The following is a 20,533-nucleotide window of genomic DNA, read 5'->3' as shown; positions in this document are numbered from 1 at the left end:
AACCATGCCAAACCATCTCAATTGGGTTGAGGTTGGGTGATTGTGGAGGCCAGGTCACCTGATCCAGCACTCCATCACTCTCCTTATTGGTCAAATAGCCCTTACACAGCCTGAAGGTGTGTTGGGTCATTGTCCTGTTGAAAAACAAATCATAGTCCCACTAAGCGCAAACCAGATGGGATGGCGTATCGCTGCAGAATGCTGTGATAGTCATGCTGGTTAAGTGTGCCTTGAATTCTAAATAAATCACTAACAGTATCACCAGCAAAGCACCATCACACCACCTCCTCCGTGCTTCACGGTGGGAACCACACATGCAGAGATCATCCGTTCACCTAACGTGCATATCACAAAGACACATCTAAATGTGGACTCATCAGACCAAAGGACAGAATTCCACTATCTAATGTCCATTGCTTGTGTTTCTTGGCCCAAGCAAGTGTCTTCTAGTAGTGGTTTCTCTGAAGCAATTGAACCATGAAGGCCTGATTCACACAGTCTCCTCTGAACAGTTGATGCTGAGATATGTCTGTTACTTGAACTCTGTGAAGCATTTATTTGGGCTACAATTTCTGAGGCTGGTAACTCTAATGAATTTATCCTCTGACCTTTGCCACCTAAGACATTTGTGTCACTGGACCTTCTCAAATAGTAGTTGAGTACCCCTGGTGTAGACTGTGTAGAGCCCTTTAGTCAAGTGTATTCAACCTCACCAGTGCTCAGTGTGAGGAAATGAAACTAAAAGAGAGAGAGAGAGGAGCTGGAGAATAGGGGAGATTCTCTGAGACAGTGTTGTAGAGAGAAGGAGACTAGGGGAAATTCTCTGATACTGTGTTGTAGTGTGAACAGCCTCCTGGTGGTCAAGCCCAGAAGACATTCCTGTGTTCCAATTTGTTTCAAAGCAACTTAACACCTCCAATTTAACACTTGTGAATTGAACACCCCTCTTTAAAACAGTCAGGGGGACTTCCCTTCTCCCCTTCTCCCTTTCTCCCTTTCTCTCACACTTGGTCATGCACATTGTCCCCTCTCTCTAATTGACTCTAAACCTGCACTACTGTGTAGCAGTACTCCTGTGTAGCGGCACTCCTGTGTAGCGGCACTCCTGTGTAGCAGCACTCCTGTGTAGCAGCACTCCTGTGTAGCAGCACTGCCCTCTATTGGAATTATCAGAACAATGCAGGTACTTCACAGACCTCAGACCATAATTTTTTATTTTACCTTTATTTAACTAGGCAAGTCAGTTAAGAACAAATTCTTATTTTCAATGACGGCCTAGGAACAGTGGGTTAACTGCCTGTTCAGGGGCAGAACGACAGATGTACCCTGTCAGCTCGGGGATTTGAACTTGCAACCTTCCGGTTACTAGTCCAACACTCTAACCGCTAGACTACCCTGCTGCCCCGGCATCTCTTTGCATGCTAGCAAGTTGGGTTAAGATGGCTGATAAGTGATACATTAAAAACACAACGTCTTCCAAAAGTCTTTATGAGAAATACATACCATTTTTATTTGCTCTCTCATTGTCTTTTTTTGAACATGCATATGCACGCAAGTCACACACACACCCCCAGGCACACAAATACGAACACGCTACACACCTCTCCTCCCGGCTATGAGGGGTCAAGAAGTGAGCAGAGTCCTCCTCATGGCTGCTTTGTAGGCTGCTCTCCCTGCTGGGGAAACACACCACAGAGAGACAGTGTTAGGTGTAATGTGTGTTGTAGGCTGCTCTCCCTGCTGGGGAAACGCACCACAGAGAGACAGTGTTAGGTGTAATGTGTGTTGTAGGCTGCTCTCCCTGCTGAGGAAACACACCACAGAGAGACAGTGTTAGGTGTAATGTGTAATGTGTGTTGTAGGCTGCTCTCCCTGCTGGGGAAATGCACCACAGAGAGACAGTGTTAGGTGTTAGGTGTAATGTGTGTTGTAGGCTGCTCTCCCTGCTGGGGAAACACACCACAGAGAGACAGTGTTAGGTGTTAGGTGTAATGTGTGTTGTAGGCTGCTCTCCCTGCTGGGGAAATACACCACAGAGAGACAGTGTTAGGTGTAATGTGTGTTGTAGGCTGCTCTCCCTGCTGGGGAAACGCACCACAGAGAGACAGTGTTAGGTGTAATGTGTGTTGCAGGCTGCTCTTCCTGCTGAGGAAACACACCACAGAGAGACAGTGTTAGGTGTAATGTGTGTTGCAGGCTGCTCTTCCTGCTGAGGAAACACACCACAGAGAGACAGTGTTAGGTGTAATGTGTGTTGCAGGCTGCTCTTCCTGCTGAGGAAACACACCACAGAGAGACAGTGTTAGGTGTAATGTGTGTTGTAGGCTGCTCTCCCTGCTGAGGAAACACACCACAGAGAGACAGTGTTAGGTGTAATGTGTGTTGTAGGCTGCTCTCCCTGCTGAGGAAACACACCACAGAGAGACAGTGTTAGGTGTAATGTGTGTTGTAGGCTGCTCTCCCTGCTGAGGAAACACACCACAGAGAGACAGTGTTAGGTGTAGTTTACCACATGCAACCAGAGATCTCTGTGTGTTTGTCTGTGTGTGTGTGTTCAATGTGTATATATATATATATATATATATATATATATATATATATATATTTATATGTGTGTGAGTATGTGCGTGTGACACCTAGGGGTCATCTGCAGTTCAAACAATAACAAAGCAGGCACCTTTCCACTGTTTCGGTAAAACACTGAGGGATAGAGCTGGAAAAATGTAACCCCTCTCAAATGCTTCGACAGAGCTATGCATGCAAGGACTGACTATCTAGAAGTTACACATTTCAAGAATCAATGGGTATACACTACCGTTAAAAAGTTTGGGGTCACTTAGAATTGTCCTTGTTTTTGAAAGAAATGCATATTAATTTGACCATTTAAAATAACATCAAATTGATCAGAAATACAGTGTAGACAAATGGCTGATTTTGTATGGAATATCTACATAGGCGTACAGAGGCCCATTATCAGCAACCATCACTCCTGTGTTCCAATGGCATGCTGTGTTAGCTAATCCAAGTGCATCATTTTAAAAGGCTAACGAATCATCAGAAAACCTTTTTCAATGATCCTAGCACAGCTAAAAACTGAGTTTGACATTTGACATTGTGTGTTGTCTAAGTAATCAGATTGTCCTATTTGCTTTGGGATTTTGGGGAATTTGCTTAAATACCTTTTGTGGGACTTTTAAATTAATAATATACACTACCGTTAAGTTTGGGGTCACTTAGAAATGTCCTTGTTTTTTAAAGAAAAGCAAATTTTGTTGTCCGTTACAATAACATAAAATTGATCATAAATACAGTGTAGACATTGTTAATGTTAAACTGTTTTTCTGATTAAAGAAGCAATAGAACTGGCCTTCTTTAGACTAGTTGAGTATCTGGAGCATCAGCATTTGTGGGTTTGATTACAGTGTATATTATTAATTTAAAAGTCCCACAAAAGGTATTTAAGCAAATCCCCCAAAATCCCAAAGCAAATAGGACAATCTGATTACTTAGACAACACACAATATCAAATGTCAAACTCATAAAACCAAAGTTAAAAAAACGGACAGTAAACCAGACAGTAAACAGACAGAAAAAAAGATAGAAGCCTCCACTAGAGAGCAGCACAGACTATTTGTTATATTATTGTATTACTTTTTATATATATTTTTTTTAACTTTAGTTTATTAGTAAATCTTTTCTTAACTCTATTTTCTTAAAACTGCATTGTTGGTTAAGAGCTTGTAAGTAAGCATTTCACAGTAAGGTGTTGTATTCGGCGCATGTCACAAATAACATGTGATTTGACTTTGTCAACAATGAGGGTAAATATGTTATGGTAAGGCCAGGAGTCGTTCCTTAATGTGATTTGACTTTGTCAACAATGAGGGTAAATATGTTATGGTAAGGCCAGGAGTCGTTCCTTAATGTGATTTGACTTTGTCAACAATGAGGGTAAATATGTTATGGTAAGGCCAGGAGTCGTTCCTTAATGTGATTTGACTTTGTCAACAATGAGGGTAAATATGTTATGGTAAGGCCAGGAGTCGTTCCTTAATGTGATTTGACTTTGTCAACAATGAGGGTAAATATGTTATGGTAAGGCCAGGAGTCGTTCCTTAATGTGATTTGACTTTGTCAACAATGAGGGTAAATATGTTATGGTAAGGCCAGGAGTCGTTCCTTAATGTGATTTGACTTTGTCAACAATGAGGGTAAATATGTTATGGTAAGGCCAGGAGTCGTTCCTTAATGTGATTTGACTTTGTCAACAATGAGGGTAAATATGTTATGGTAAGGCCAGGAGTCGTTCCTTCATGTGATTTGACTTTGTCAACAATGAGGGTAAATATGTTATGGTAAGGCCAGGAGTCGTTCCTTAATGTGATTTGACTTTGTCAACAATGAGGGTAAATATGTTATGGTAAGGCCAGGAGTCGTTCCTTCATGTGATTTGACTTTGTCAACAATGAGGGTAAATATGTTATGGTAAGGCCAGGAGTCGTTCCTTAATGTGATTTGACTTTGTCAACAATGAGGGTAAATATGTTATGGTAAGGCCAGGAGTCGTTCCTTCATGTGATTTGACTTTGTCAACAATGAGGGTAAATATGTTATGGTAAGGCCAGGAGTCGTTCCTTAATGTGATTTGACTAATCATAGTCGTAAATAGCTATGTCTTATTTGTAGTCTATAACTAGGATTCATCTGTGTCCGGGAAACTGGCCTGTAGAGACATATACTGTGTCTCTGGTCGTCTTGTCACTGGAAGCTATAATTTGTCCTATTGAAAGTCTTCCTTGCATTGTTGCCAGTTATAAGGCAGCAACATTTATGCAAATACAGTGAGATGTTTTCCGTGAAGGGGTATCCAAAGACAAAAACAAAAGACAAGCCTCCATTTGTTGAATAGGCCTCTTCACATAACCAAGAGTGGCACGACTACAATCTGCCTCACATGTACCACTAGAAGGAGTGAGACAAAGAAAAAGTGCCACCTCCCGCAGCAACTAATATACCGTCAGAGCAGCCTGGGAGCCAGTCTGTTTCTGCAATAGCCAACTTGGCAAGACTTGCCATGACAACAACAAGGCGTGGGTGCAGAAAAAGTCTGCCATCCAGGCTGTGTGTCAGAGCACCGGAAACTAAAGGCTGGCTGGGATATGTAAGCAGCAGTACTGTTTTATATTTAGCAAATCAGAGTTGCGTTTCAAATGGCACCCTATTCCCCATATAATGCACTACTTTTGACCCAGGTCTTCACAAAGCAGTGTTGGTTGAGAATATTTAATATAGCCACGTAACTCCTTCCAGTACTGTCCCCTGGCACTTTCACATGGGTTATGTCTCAAATGGCACCCTATTGCCTATATGGTGCACTACTTTTGACCAGAACCCTATGGGCCCCAAAAGTAGAGCACAACATAGGTAATAGGGTGTCATTTGGGACGTAGACAGTACCTTTAGCTCTCCTCTGTAAGGCTGTACATGTCAGGGGACTAGCACGCTTGTCAGCTCCAGAACTATCTATTTTACAGTAATGAGCTTGAATTGTAGCTTCACACTTTGTCTCCTGGGATGGCTGTAGTATAAAGTCAGAGATGGGCTTCACCTCATCTCTTGTGAACACCCCAAAATTCGGCGCCAATTTGGTTCAGGGTGTCGAGATTGCAGGTTGACATTTATTGGGATTAATCTTGTCCTGGAGGCAGATGTAACAAGTGCGCTGAGAGTCGGGAAGCAAGTTCTGGGAGTGAGTGTTTTAATAAATAAATGAAACAATAAACAACACACCGACATGAAAACAGAGTCAATAACACCTAAGGAAATAACCAAGGGGACTGACAGATATAGGGAAGATAATCAAGGAGGTGATGGAGTCCAGGTGAGAGTCATGAGGCGCAGCTGCACGAGACGATGGTGACAGGTGTGCGGGATAATCAGCAGCCTGATGACATAGAGACCGGAGAGTGACAGCAGAGCTGAGCGATTTCCACTAGATGGGCCAGCGGCAAAGTCAGAATTGGCTATATGTATTGTAAAATTATCTCTTTGGTCTTAAATGAAGGTCATGGTTAGGCATAATAAGGCTAGCAGTGTGGTTAAGGTTAGGTTTAAAATCTGATTTGATTATCTGAGTGACTACCCTGTAGAGCTGCCTCCACTACATGAGTCATCCCAAAAAATGCCAACCTGTGCCGAGATTAATGTTCACCAGTCTTCCAACTATCATCACAGTAGAACCAATGTTACAAGTGGTACAAATCGTACATATTTGAAAGTACTTAACAGCCAGGGACAATACCATAGTAGTCAATACTCCTCATAAGACTCAAATATGCATTCTCTCACTTCTTCCAACCTAGACGAAGCTAGTAACAAACACCAGGCAACTTCTAGAAATAAACATTATGCTCATCAAATATGTATAAGGCCAAAACATCAACTTCCAATAGTGAACATACACCCACATTTGAATAAATATAAAATGTATTTATTAATTATTAAGTCATATTCAAATGATTTATTGCTTAAACTATGTATTATGGCAGCGCAGTGCATAACATCTACATTCACTGAAGACCAAACTCTGTCAGTAAGGGCATTTGTATGTATTAAACAGTTGTATCCATATTCTTAAGTACATTCCTGCATGTCCTGTTGTTTGATGATAAATAGCATGGGGCTGGTTTTATTTATAATGTATAGGACAATTCATACTCAGCACTGTGGCTTATGTAACATTCCAAGGAGCCTATTCGGAGTGAAGGTAAGCTTGGGGGTAAAAATAACCTGTTTATAGAACAGACTGGGACGTCACCTGCTGGTGTCTATGGCTACGTTTAGACAGGCACCCTAATTCTGATTTCTTTCACGAATTGGTCTTTCGACCAATCAGATCTGCTCTGAAAAAGAGCTAATGTGAAAAGATCTAAAGTGATTGGTCAAAAGACCAATTAGTGGCAAAAAATATGAGAATTAGGCTGCATGTGCAAACAAAGTCTACTAGATCACAGAAACCTGGGATGGAGTTTCAATGAACAAATAGGGGCCCACTGAGGACTTGAAACTCTAGTTGCACTCTGACCTTTCGTGTCACTAATCCCTATTAAGGGCTTGTTCGAGTGAAAAGTGATAAAGGTCGTTTAAATCAACAAACTATATTTCTCTTTGATAAAAGTAGGTGGGTGTGACATTTTTTACAGAACAGATTTTTTCACGACCAATCTCATACACAAAGACAAAAACAAACTACATCCCAGCAACTCTACAGACCAGGGCTTGTATTCATAAAGTGATAGAAAATGATATGGACAAAGGCAACTCCAATCTAATCATACCTTTCACTTAGTGTGTAATATTACTTTTTCTGGTCATACAGAGACTGTTTTGTTCTATGGTTCCACTTCTACATTGTTCCAACTTCCGACTAAACTTTGATGCATGAGAATGAATACCTTAAAAATAGTAAGATTGCCCGACTTTATATACAACACTTAATGGGTAACCCACTCATTCTGTATACATTAATAACACTTGGGGACTACCCTCATTTGTTATGTGATTGCCTGGCAGTAGGTTGAAGTTTCCCCTAGTTCCTGATCTTAGGTCAATTTTGCATTTTTCCCACTAATGGTTAAGGTTAGGATTGGGGAGGGGAAGCTAATCCTAGAGGTAACTTCAGATGGAGCTTCTATACAGACCTGCTCTCACAGCTGTGCTCCTTCCTCTCTCGCACGTTCAGCCAACGGCGTAGCAGGAAGCGCTTGCGTCGCGGCGAAGCGCTGGGTGTGGAGCAGTTGGACCAGGTGGCTGCCGCGTCCTCGTCACTGATTGGCGTTATCTCGATGGACGGCAGCTGAAGGTACTCCATGGCCCCTGAGAAGGAGCGTGACCCATGGCCCTTACTCATGACCTCTGACCTCGTGGCAGCCGCCACAGACACAGCCGGGGTCACACTGCTCTCGCTCTGCACGTTCTTCATGCGTCGCATCTTGAAGCGCTTGCGGCGGAGGGACGGAGTGGCGGAACCGGAGAGGGCAGAAGGGTCACCATCCCCGGTGGGTACCTCAACTTTGTCTCCCGAGGCGGAGGCTCCCAATCCTGGGTCGCCATCCTGGGTCTCCCAGTCGCCGGGGGCCTGCACCTGGAAGGAGGGGAGCCGAAGGTTCTCAGACATGATCTTCTGTCCCACCAACAACTGGCTCATAAAAGCAGCCGAGGGGCACCCTCTATCCAGGGAGGCTGATAGAGAGGGAGAGGGAACGGATGTCTTGCAGGATGCTGCAGGGAGTGCAGTAGTGTAGGTGGACAGACCTTTGAACTGTTTTGTCCAGAGTGATAGGGAGTATACAGAATCAGGACTTGGTCGAGGTTGTAACTCTACCTTGTTATTGTGTGACAGAGATCCGGGCAGTTCCTCAGTAGTCCTGATGAGCAATGGCCTCGCCAATCCAGTCCTGCTGTCTGTCCTCTCCAATGAGACTATAAAGAGCAGAATCTCTGCCTTCACTAGTGATCAGCGACATCTGGCATGTGGCTCTATCTAAGTACTGTGTTCCATGAGGTATGTCATTTTGAGCTGACAAGTGGAGGTTTAATGTTACACAAATTCTTCCAAGTAGACGGTTTGGATGGAAAAGCACTATGGCATCTTCTTGTGTCATTACTCGTCCTGATGACTTGCTCTATGGGCCGAGGTCTCGAGAATTTCTGATCCAGCCGCCACTTGGTGTCAGTAGCCCATTAAGATGAGTGCTTTTCAGCGCCCCCTTGCTCTAGTCCCTGGTATCACAGCCATGGCCTAAAAGTCAGAGGAAAATTAAAGGATACCGTATGCTAAGTACGGTGTAGCCACATACATGTAGATATTCACAGCACCAGTCACAATTACACAATGACAGAGACACACACAGAGCGAGAGAGTTGAACGAGAGACACACAGCGAGAGAGAGAGAGACACACAGCGAGAGAGAGAGAGAGAGAGACACACATACAGTGAGAGAGCGAGAGACACACAGCGAGAGAGAGAGCGAGAGACACACAGCGAGAGAGAGAGCGAGAGACACACAGAGAGAGAGAGCGAGAGACACACAGCGAGAGAGAGAGCGAGAGACACACAGCGAGAGAGAGAGCGAGAGACACACAGCGAGAGAGAGAGCGAGAGACACACAGCGAGAGAGAGAGCGAGAGACACACAGCGAGAGAAAGAGCGAGAGACACACAGCGAGAGAAAGAGCGAGAGACACACAGCGAGAGAGAGAGCGAGAGACACACAGCGAGAGAGAGAGTGAGAGACACACAGCGAGAGAGACAGAGAGAACGAGAGAGACAGAGAGAGCGAGAGAGAGAGCGAGAGACACACAGCAAGAGAGACAGAGAGAGCGAGAGACACACAGCAAGAGAGACAGAGAGAGAGCGAGAGACACACAGCAAGAGAGACACACAGCGAGAGAGAGAGACACACACACAGCGAGAGAGAGAGCGAGAGACACACAGCGAGAGAGAGAGCGAGAGAGAGAGCGAGAGACCCACAGAGAGCGAGAGACCCACAGCAGAGAGAGAGCGAGAGACCCACAGCGAGAGAGAGAGCGAGAGACACACAGCGAGAGAGAGAGCGAGAGACACACAGCGAGAGAGAGAGAGAGACACACAGAGAGAGAGCGAGAGACACACAGCGAGAGAGAGCGAGAGACACACAGCGAGAGAGAGAGCGAGAGACACACAGCGAGAGAGAGAGCGAGAGACACACAGCGAGAGAGAGAGCGAGAGACACGAGAGAGAGACAGACACACAGCGAGAGAGAGAGAGACACACAGCGAGAGAGAGAGCGAGAGACACACAGCGAGAGAGAGAGCGAGAGACACACAGCGAGAGAAAGAGCGAGAGACACACAGCGAGAGAGAGAGCGAGAGACACACAGCGAGAGAGAGAGCGAGAGACACACAGCGAGAGAGAGAGAGAGACACACAGAGAGAGAGAGAGACAGAGAGAGACGAGAGAGACAGAGAGAGAGAGAGCGAGAGAGAGCGAGAGACACACAGCAAGAGAGACAGAGAGAGCGAGAGACACACAGCAAGAGAGACAGAGAGAGAGCGAGAGACACACAGCAAGAGAGACACACAGAGAGAGAGAGACACACACAGCGAGAGAGAGAGCGAGAGACACACAGCGAGAGAGAGAGCGAGAGAGAGAGCGAGAGACCCACAGCGAGAGCGAGAGACCCACAGCGAGAGAGAGAGAGAGAGACCCACAGCGAGAGAGAGAGCGAGAGACACACAGCGAGAGAGAGAGCGAGAGACACACAGCGAGAGAGAGAGCGAGAGACACACAGCGAGAGAGAGAGCGAGAGACACACAGCGAGAGAGAGAGAGAGAGACACACACAGAGAGAGAGAGCGGGAGACACACAGCGAGAGAAAGAGAGAGAGAGTGAGAGACACACAGCTAGAGAGAGCGAGACACCACACAGCGAGAGAGAGAGCGAGAGACACACAGCGAGAGAGAGAGCGGGAGACACACAGCGAGAGAAAGAGAGAGAGAGTGAGAGACACACAGCGAGAGAGAGCGAGACATACAGCGAGAGAGAGAGAGCGAGAGACACACAGCAAGAGACACACACAGAGAGAGCGAGAGCGACACACACAGCGAGAGAGTTAGCGCGCGAGAGACACACACAGCGAGAGAGTTAGCGCGCGAGAGACACACACAGCAGAGAGAAAGAGAGAGACACACAGTGAGAGAGAGAGCGAGAGACACACAGCAAGAGAGACACACAGAGAGAGAGTGAGATACACACACACAGCGAGAGAGCGAGAGACACACAGAGCGAGAGAGCGAGAGACACAGAGCAAGAGAGAGACAGAGATACACACACAGCGAAAGAGCGAGAGACACACACAGCGAGAGAGCGAGAGACACACACAGCGAGAGAGCGAGAGACACACAGCGAGAGCGCGAGAGACACACAGCGAGAGAGAGAGAGAGACACACAGCGAGAGAGAGAGAGACACACAGCGAGAGAGAGAGAGACACACAGCGAGAGAGAGAGAGACACACAGCGAGAGAGAGAGAGAGCGAGAGACACACAGCGAGAGCGAGAGACACGGCGAGAGAGAGAGCGAGAGACACAGCGAGAGAGAGAGAGCGAGAGTGAGAGAGAGCGAGAGACACACAGCGAGAGAGAGAGCGAGAGAGCGAGAGACACACAGCAAGAGAGACACACAGCGAGAGCGACACACACAGCGAGAGCGACACACACAGCGAGAGAGTTAGCGCGCGAGAGACACACACAGCGAGAGAGAGAGAGAGTGAGAGACACACAGCTAGAGAGAGCGAGACACCACAAAGCGAGAGAGAGCGAGGCACACAGCGAGAGAAAGAGAGAGAGAGCGAGAGACACACACACAGCGAGAGCGAGAGACACACACACAGCGAGAGAGAGAGACACACAGCGAGAGAGAGTGAGCGAGAGACACACAGCAAGAGAGACAGAGAGAGAGCGAGAGACACACAGCAAGAGAGACACACAGAGAGAGCGAGACACACACAGCGAGAGCGACACACACAGCGAGAGAGTTAGCGCGCGAGAGACACACACAGCGAGAGAAAGAGAGAGAGACACACACAGCGAGAGAGAGACACACACAGCGAGAGAGAGAGAGACACACAGCAAGAGAGACAGAGAGATACACACACACAGCGAGAGAGCGAGAGACACACAGCGAGAGAGAGCGAGAGACACACAGCGAGAGAGAGAGAGCGAGAGACACAGCGAGAGACACAGCGAGAGAGAGAGAGACACACAGCAAGAGAGACAGAGAGATACACACACAGCGAAAGAGCGAGAGACACACAGCGAGAGAGCGAGAGACACACACAGCGAGAGAGCGAGAGACACACAGCGAGAGAGAGAGAGAGACACACAGCGAGAGAGAGAGAGACACACAGCGAGAGAGAGAGAGAGACACACAGAGAGAGAGAGACACACAGCGAGAGAGAGAGAGAGACACACAGAGAGAGAGAGAGAGACACACAGCGAGAGAGAGAGAGACACACAGCGAGAGAGAGAGAGAGCGAGAGACACACAGCGAGAGCGAGAGACACGGCGAGAGAGAGAGCGAGAGACACAGCGAGAGAGAGAGAGAGAGCGAGAGTGAGAGAGAGCGAGAGACACACAGCGAGAGAGAGAGCGAGAGACACAGCGAGAGAGAGAGAGCGAGAGTGAGAGAGAGCGAGAGACACACAGCAAGAGAGACACACAGCGAGAGCGACACACACAGCGAGAGCGACACACACAGCGAGAGAGTTAGCGCGCGAGAGACACACACAGCGAGAGAGAGAGAGAGTGAGAGACACACAGCTAGAGAGAGCGAGACACCACAAAGCGAGAGAGAGCGAGGCACACAGCGAGAGAAAGAGAGAGAGAGCGAGAGACACACACACAGCGAGAGCGAGAGACACACACACAGCGAGAGAGAGAGACACACAGCGAGAGAGAGTGAGCGAGAGACACACAGCAAGAGAGACAGAGAGAGAGCGAGAGACACACAGCAAGAGAGACACACAGAGAGAGCGAGACACACACAGCGAGAGCGACACACACAGCGAGAGAGTTAGCGCAGAGAGACACACACAGCGAGAGAAAGAGAGAGAGACACAAACAGCGAGAGAGAGACACACACAGCAGCGAGAGAGAGAGAGACACACAGCAAGAGAGACAGAGAGATACACACACAGCGAGAGAGCGAGAGACACACAGCGAGAGAGAGCGAGAGACACACAGCGAGAGAGAGAGAGCGAGAGACACAGCGAGAGACACAGCGAGAGACACAGCGAGAGAGAGAGAGAGCGAGAGAGAGACACACACAGTGAGAGAGAGAGAGAGAGAGACACACACAGAGAGAGAGAGAGAGACAGAGACGACACACACAGAGAGAGAGAGACGCACACAGCGAGAGAGAGAGCGAGAGAGACACACACAGCGAGAGACACAGAGAGACACAGAGAGAGAGAGAGCGAGAGAGAGACACACACAGTGAGAGAGAGAGAGAGAGACACACACAGTGAGAGAGAGAGAGAGAGACAGAGACGCACACAGCGAGAGAGAGAGAGCACACAGCGAGAGAGAGAGCGAGAGAGACACACACAGCGAGAGAGAGACAGAGAGATACACACACAGCGAGAGAGACAGAGAGATACACACACAGCGAGAGAGCGAGAGACACACAGCGAGAGAGAGCGAGAGACACACAGCGAGAGAGAGAGAGCGAGAGACACACAGCGAGAGAGAGAGAGCGAGAGACACAGCGAGAGACACAGCGAGAGAGAGAGAGAGAGAGCGAGAGAGAGACACACACAGTGAGAGAGAGAGAGAGAGAGGCACACACAGTGAGAGAGAGAGAGAGAGACACATACAGCGAGAGAGAGAGCGAGAGAGACACACACAGCGAGAGAGAGAGCGAGAGAGACACACACAGCGAGAGAGAGAGCGAGAGAGACACACACAGCGAGAGAGAGAGCGAGAGAGACACACACAGCGAGAGAGAGAGCGAGAGAGACACACAGCGAGAGAGAGAGCGAGAGAGACACACACAGCGAGAGAGAGAGCGAGAGAGACACAGCAAGAGAGAGAGCGAGAGACACACAGCGAGAGAGAGAGCGAGAGAGACACAGCGAGAGAGAGAGCGAGAGACGCACAGCAAGAGAGACAGAGAGAGAGCGAGAGACACACAGCGAGAGAGCGAGAGACACACAGCAAGAGAGACAGAGAGAGAGCGAGAGACACACAGCAAGAGACACACACAGAGAGAGATACACACACAGCGAGAGAGAGAGAGACACACACAGCGAGAGAGAGAGCGAGAGACACACAGCAAGAGAGACACACAGAGAGAGAGTGAGAGACACACAGCAAGAGAGAGACAGAGAGATACACACACAGCGAGAGAGCGAGACACACACAGCGAGAGAGAAAGAGCGAGAGAGACACACACAGCGAGAGAGAGAGAGAGAGAGAGAGACACAGCGAGAGAGAGAGAGACACACACAGCGAGAGAGAGCGAGAGAGACACACAGCGAGAGAGAGAGAGCGAGAGAGACACACAGAGAGAGAGAGAGAGCGAGAGACACACAGCGAGAGAGAGAGCGAGAGCGACACACAGCGAGAGAGTTAGCGCGCGAGAGACACACACAGCGCGAGAGAGAGAGAGAGAGACACACAGCAAGAGAGACACACAGAGAGAGCGAGACACACACAGCGAGAGCGTCACACACAGCGAGAGAGAGAGAGACACACACAGTGAGAGAGAGAGCGAGAGACACACAGCAAGAGAGACACACAGAGAGAGCGAGAGACACACAGCAAGAGAGACACACAGAGAGAGAGTGAGAAACACACACAGCGAGAGAGAGAGCGAGAGACACACAGCGAGAGAGAGAGAGCGAGAGACACACAGCAAGAGAGACACACAGAGAGAGCGAGACACACACACAGCGAGAGCGTCACACACAGCGAGAGAGAGAGAGACACACACAGTGAGAGAGAGAGCGAGAGACACACAGCAAGAGAGACACACAGAGAGAGCGAGAGACACACAGCAAGAGAGACACACAGAGAGAGAGTGAGAAACACACACAGCGAGAGAGAGAGCGAGAGAGACACACACAGCGAGAGAGCGAGAGAGACACACACAGCGAGAGAGAGAGCGAGAGAGACACACAGCGAGAGAGAGAGCGAGAGAGACACACACAGTGAGAGACAGAGCAAGAGACACACACAGCAGAGAGAGAGAGCGAGAGAGACAGCGAGAGAGAGAGCGAGCGAGAGACACACAGCGAGAAAGAGAGCGAGCGAGAGACACACAGCGAGAGAGAGAGCGAGAGACACACAGCGAGAGAGAGAGCGAGAGACACACAGCAAGAGAGACAGAGAGAGAGCGAGAGACACACAGCAAGAGACACAGAGAGAGAGAGACACACACAGCGAGAGAGCGAGAGACACAGCGAGAGACACACAGCGAGAGAGAGAGCGAGAGACACACAGCGAGAGAGAGAGCGAGAGACACACAGCGAGAGAGAGAGCGAGAGAGACACACACACAGCGAGAGAGAGAGCAAGAGAGACACACACACAGCGAGAGAGAGAGCGAGAGAGACACACAGCGAGAGAGAGAGAGCGAGAGAGACACACAGCGAGAGAGAGAGAGCGAGAGAGACACACAGCAAGAGAGAGAGAGCGAGAGAGACACACAGCAAGAGAGAGAGAGCGAGAGAGACACACAGCAGAGAGAGAGAGCGAGAGAGACACACAGCAAGAGAGAGAGAGCGAGAGAGACACACAGCAAGAGAGAGAGAGCGAGAGAGACACACAGCAAGAGAGAGAGAGAGCGAGAGAGACACACAGCAAGAGAGAGAGAGCGAGAGACACACAGCAAGAGAGAGAGAGCGAGAGACACACAGCAAGAGAGAGAGCGAGAGACACACAGCGAGAGAGAGAGAGCGAGAGAGACACACAGCAAGAGAGAGAGAGCGAGAGAGACACACAGCAAAGAGAGAGAGCGAGAGAGACACACAGCAAGAGAGAGAGAGAGTGAGAGAGACACACAGCAAGAGAGAGAGAGCGAGAGACACACAGCAAGAGAGAGAGAGCGAGAGAGACACACACACAGCGAGAGAGACACACACAGCGAGAGAGAGAGCGAGAGACACACACACACAGCGAGAGAGACACACACAGCGAGAGAGTTAGTGCGCGAGAGACACACACAGCAAGAGCAAGAGAGAGCGAGACACAGAGAGAGAGCGCAGGAGACACACAGCGAGAGAAAGAGAGAGAGAGTGAGAGCCACACAGCTAGAAGGAGCGAGACACAGCGAGAGAAAGAGAGAGAGCGAGAGACACACAGCGAGAGAGAGAGCGAGAGACACACAGCGAGAGAGAGAGCGAGAGACACAGCGAGAGAGAGAGCGAGAGACACACAGCGAGAGAGAGAGCGAGAGACACACAGCGAGAGAGAGAGCGAGAGACACACAGCGAGAGAGAGAGCGAGAGACACACAGCGAGAGAGAGAGCGAGAGACACACAGCGAGAGAGAGAGCGAGAGACACACAGCGAGAGAGAGAGCGAGAGACACAGCAAGAGAGAGAGACACACACAGCGAGAGAGAGAGACACAGCAAGAGCGAGAGAGAGCGAGAGACACACAGCGAGAGAGAGAGCGAGAGAGACACACACAGCGAGAGAGAGAGCGAGAGAGACACACACAGCGAGAGAGAGAGCGAGAGAGACACACACAGCGAGAGAGAGAGCGAGAGAGAGACACACAGCAGAGAGAGAGAGCGAGAGAGACACACACAGCGAGAGAGAGAGCGAGAGAGACACACACAGCGAGAGAGAGAGCGAGAGAGACACACACAGCGAGAGAGAGAGCGAGAGACACACACAGCGAGAGAGAGAGCGAGAGAGACACAGCGAGAGAGAGAGCGAGAGAGACACAGCGAGAGAGAGAGAGCGAGAGAGACACACAGCGAGAGAGAGAGCGAGAGACACACACACAGCGAGAGAGAGAGCGAGAGACACACAGCGAGAGAGAGAGCGAGAGCCACACACACATCGAGAGAGAGAGCGAGAGACACACACAGCGAGAGAGAGAGCGAGAGACACACACACAGCGAGAGAGAGAGCGAGAGACACACAGCGAGAGAGAGAGCGAGAGCCACACACACATCGAGAGAGAGAGCGAGAGACACACACAGCGAGAGAGAGAGCGAGAGACACACACACAGCGAGAGAGAGAGCGAGAGACACACAGCGAGAGAGAGAGCGAGAGCCACACACACATCGAGAGAGAGAGCGAGAGCCACACACAGTGAGAGAGACAGAGAGAGAGCGAGAGACACAGCGAGAGAGAGAGTGAAATAAACACAGCAAGAGAGACAGAGAGGCTTATTTATTTTCCCTTGTGTACTTTAACCATTTGTACATTGCTACAACACTGTATATATACATAATATGACATTTGTAATATCTTTTTTGTTTTGAAACTTCTGTATGTGTAATGTTTACTGTTCATTTCTATTGTTTATTTCACTTTATATATTCTCTACCTCACTTGCTTTGGCAATGTTAACAGATGTTTCCCATGCCAATAAAGCCATTGAATTGAAAAAGAGAGAGAGAGAAACACACAGAGGGAGCAGGGAAGTGATATTCTGATTGGTTTCATCTCCTTCCCAGCAGGGAGCTAATTCAGAGAAAATAACTGTTGATTATCTGTCTGCAACACAAATGGCATTGCTATACTCTCTCTCTCCCTGGTCAAAAGTAACGAACTATGTAGGGAATAGGGTGCCATTTGGAACGCAGCTCTGAGTTGAGTGAGCCACCATCCATCATCCTACTATTTCTCTGCAGATTAAGGCCAAAACAGATTGGGGATGCCATTCACATCAGATGATGACAGACAAACAGCCAATTCTATATGTGGATGATAAACTCCAGCTCCAAAATTCCCAGCTTTCAGATTTCCATAGAAGTCAGATAATACAGAGATGATTTTCTTTCCTACATTTTCTGTATCCACTTTTCATTCTGATCATGCCAGTTGTGTTTAACTCGTAAAGCACTGTTAAAAACTCACTCTGTATAAAGCCTTTGGTACATGGCAGATTAGATACTGTACCAGTCAAAAGTTTGAAATAACACAAACTCAGCAAAAAAAAAAGATACAGCCCTTTTTCAGGACCCGGTCTTTCAAAGATAGTGTTTAAACCCTTTACAATGAAGATCTGTGACGTTAATTAGATTTGTATGATTTGTTTGCCATGCTTGTTCAATAAACCATAAACAATTAATGAACATGCACCTGTGGAACAGTTGTTAAGACCCTAACAACTTACAAACGGTAGGCAATATTTACACCTTAAGTTTGCTGAAAATTAACACAGTTGACAGTGAGAGGACGTTTAGTAACCAATAAGTGTTAAACAAACCAAATATATTTAATACTTCTTCAAAGTAGCCACCCTATGCCACGATGATAGCTTTGCACACTCTTGGCATTCTCTCAACCAGATTCATGAGGTAGTCAGTCACCTTGAATGCATTTCAAGTAACAGGTGTTCCTTGTTAAATGTTCATTTGTGGAATTTATTTCCTTCTTAATGTGTTTGAGCCAATCAGTTGTGTGGTGGCAAGGTAGGGGTGCTTTACATAAGACAGCCCTTTTTGGTAAAAATATTATGGTCAAGGTACAGCTCAAATAGCAAAGAGAAACAACAGTCCATCATTACTTTAAGACATGAAGGTCAGTCAATCCAGAACATTTCAAGAACACTTCATGCACTTTGAAAGTTTCTTCAAGTGCAGTCGTAAAAACCATCAAGCGCTACGATGAAACGGACTCTCATGAGGACCCCCACAGCAAATTAAGACCCAGAGTTACCTCTGCTGCAGAAATGACAGCCAAAATAAATGCTTCACATAATTGAAGTAACAGACACATCTCAACATCACCTGTTCAGAGGAGACTGTGTGAATCAGGCCTTCATGGTCGAATTGCTGAAAAGAAACCACTACTAAAGGACACCAATAAGATGAAGAGATTTGCTTGGGCCAAGAAACACAAGCAATGGACATTATGGAATGGAAATCCAAATTTGAGATTTTTGGTTCCAATTGCCATGTCTTTGTGAGATGCAGAGTAGGTGAACGGATGATCTCCCCATGTGTGGTTCCCACCCTAAAGCAGGGAGGAGGTGGTGTGATGGTGCTTTGCTGGTGACACTGTCAGTGATTCATTTAGAATTCAAGGCACACTTAACCAGCATGGCTACCACAGCATTCTGCAGCGATACGCCATCCCATCGGGTTTGACTATAATTTGCTTTTCAACAGGACAATGACCCAACACACCTCCAGGCTGTGTAAGGGCTATTTGACCAAAAAGGATAGTGATATAGTTCTGCATCAGATGACCTGGCCTCCGCAATCACCCAACCTCAACCCAATTGAGATGGTTTGGGATGAGTTGGACTGCAGAGTGAAGGAAAAGCATCCAACAAGTGCTCAGCATATGTGGGAACTCCTTCAAGACCGTTAGAAAATCATTCCATGTGAAGCTGGTTGAGAGAATGCCAAGCATGTGCAAAGCTGTCAAGGCAAAGGGTGGCTACTTTGAAGAATGTAAAATATAAAATATATTTTGATTTGTTTAACACTTTTTTGGATACTACATGATTTCATAGTTTTGATGTCTTCACTATTATTCTACAATGTAGAAAACAGTAGAAAAAAGAAACCCTGGAATGAGTAGGTGTGTCCAAACTTCTGACTGGTACTGTAAATGTCAAAGAACTTCTCTTACAACTGAATGGAGACCTGCCATTCTACCATCAGACATGTATACAGCTGAGTTTACACAGGCAACCCAATTCTGATATTTGTTTCATCATTACTTTAAGAAATACACTGACAGGTCCATCATTACTTTAAGACATGAAGACCAATTAGTGAAAAACAGGTCTGTCTCTCATTCGCTGTCTCAATAGACAAAGAAAGCAGAGGGAAGTGTGGTAGGTGACCAGTTATTTATTTTCAATGTGTTTCCCCTCTAAGGAAGAAAGTCAGTTGACCAACAATGCATTCAACTGAAATGTGTCTTCCGCATTTATCCCAACTCCTCTGAAACGACATCATCGGTGCCCGGGGAGCAGTTGTTATTGGGGTGAACTGACTTGCTCAAGGGCAGAACTGCCTCTGGGATTCGAACCAGTGACCTTTTGGTTACTGGCCCAATGCTCTTAACCTCCAGGCTAATGGAGACCTGCTTATATGGACGTTGTTTGAAATGTGTTCAATACAGATTCCAGGCTACTTACAGATTCAGCATTAATATATGTAATATATGATGTTGAAAAGAGCTTGAATATAATGTTTCAAGTTCATATTAGTCTGCGGTACAACAACATCCAGTCCTGTGATCACAGGATGTGGTTAAAACTGAGGAATGTAACATTTGGCTGCAATCTGATTACTATAAAATGAACGTACCTCGTATTCCCTTCCACACAATCTCCTTCATGCACGCACACACACACAGCTTTTAAAATTGTGATCAGCTCTGAAAAATATTTTGATGTGATTGGTCAAAAGAACATTTTAGTGGAAAAGTATCATAATCGGGCTGCCTATGTATTGTGTAGAAATCAAACTGTTATAAATGTCCAAGGCCAACTTGGTTTGGCAAATGAGTGTTGGTCTTATTTCAGGAATTGTACTCTCTGAAGAAGTTACATAGCCTAACATCCTAATCTGAAACTGCAGGACCCATTCAAAATGTTAATAGGTGCCATTTTCTAATTTGACGATTCCACAAGAACGTGTCAATGCTATGACAAAGTTGTGTAGTGCCCCATGTCACGTATTGTCATACCGTAACTACACGCAATTGCCAATGTCCTTATGAATTAATATCTGAACGTACAATACGACTACTCCGTATCGCTGTAGGCTATATCACAGCAATGCATTAAAAGTAAAA

At 47.2% G+C, this 20,533-nt stretch overlaps 1 protein-coding gene across 1 annotated transcript in view; it reads right to left on the bottom strand.

Moving 5' to 3' along the window:
* The window catches only part of gramd1ba (GRAM domain containing 1Ba), a 115,714-nt gene that overhangs the window by 94,707 nt on the left and 474 nt on the right, over positions 1–20,533 (bottom strand). Inside the window, exons 2-3 of the mRNA XM_042309178.1 lie at positions 7,701–8,800; positions 1,602–1,676 (exon numbers count right to left, since the gene is read on the bottom strand). Coding sequence (XP_042165112.1) covers positions 1,602–1,676; positions 7,701–8,206 — 581 coding nt within the window. The 5' untranslated portion in view covers positions 8,207–8,800. The remainder of the gene's footprint in view (positions 1–1,601; positions 1,677–7,700; positions 8,801–20,533) is intronic.

This window comes from Oncorhynchus tshawytscha, linkage group LG30 (assembly GCF_018296145.1).
Source record: "Oncorhynchus tshawytscha isolate Ot180627B linkage group LG30, Otsh_v2.0, whole genome shotgun sequence".
Lineage (NCBI taxonomy): Eukaryota > Metazoa > Chordata > Actinopteri > Salmoniformes > Salmonidae > Oncorhynchus > Oncorhynchus tshawytscha.
The sequence above is the reverse complement of the archived record's forward strand: the minus strand, read 5'-3'. Positions and strand labels throughout refer to the sequence as shown.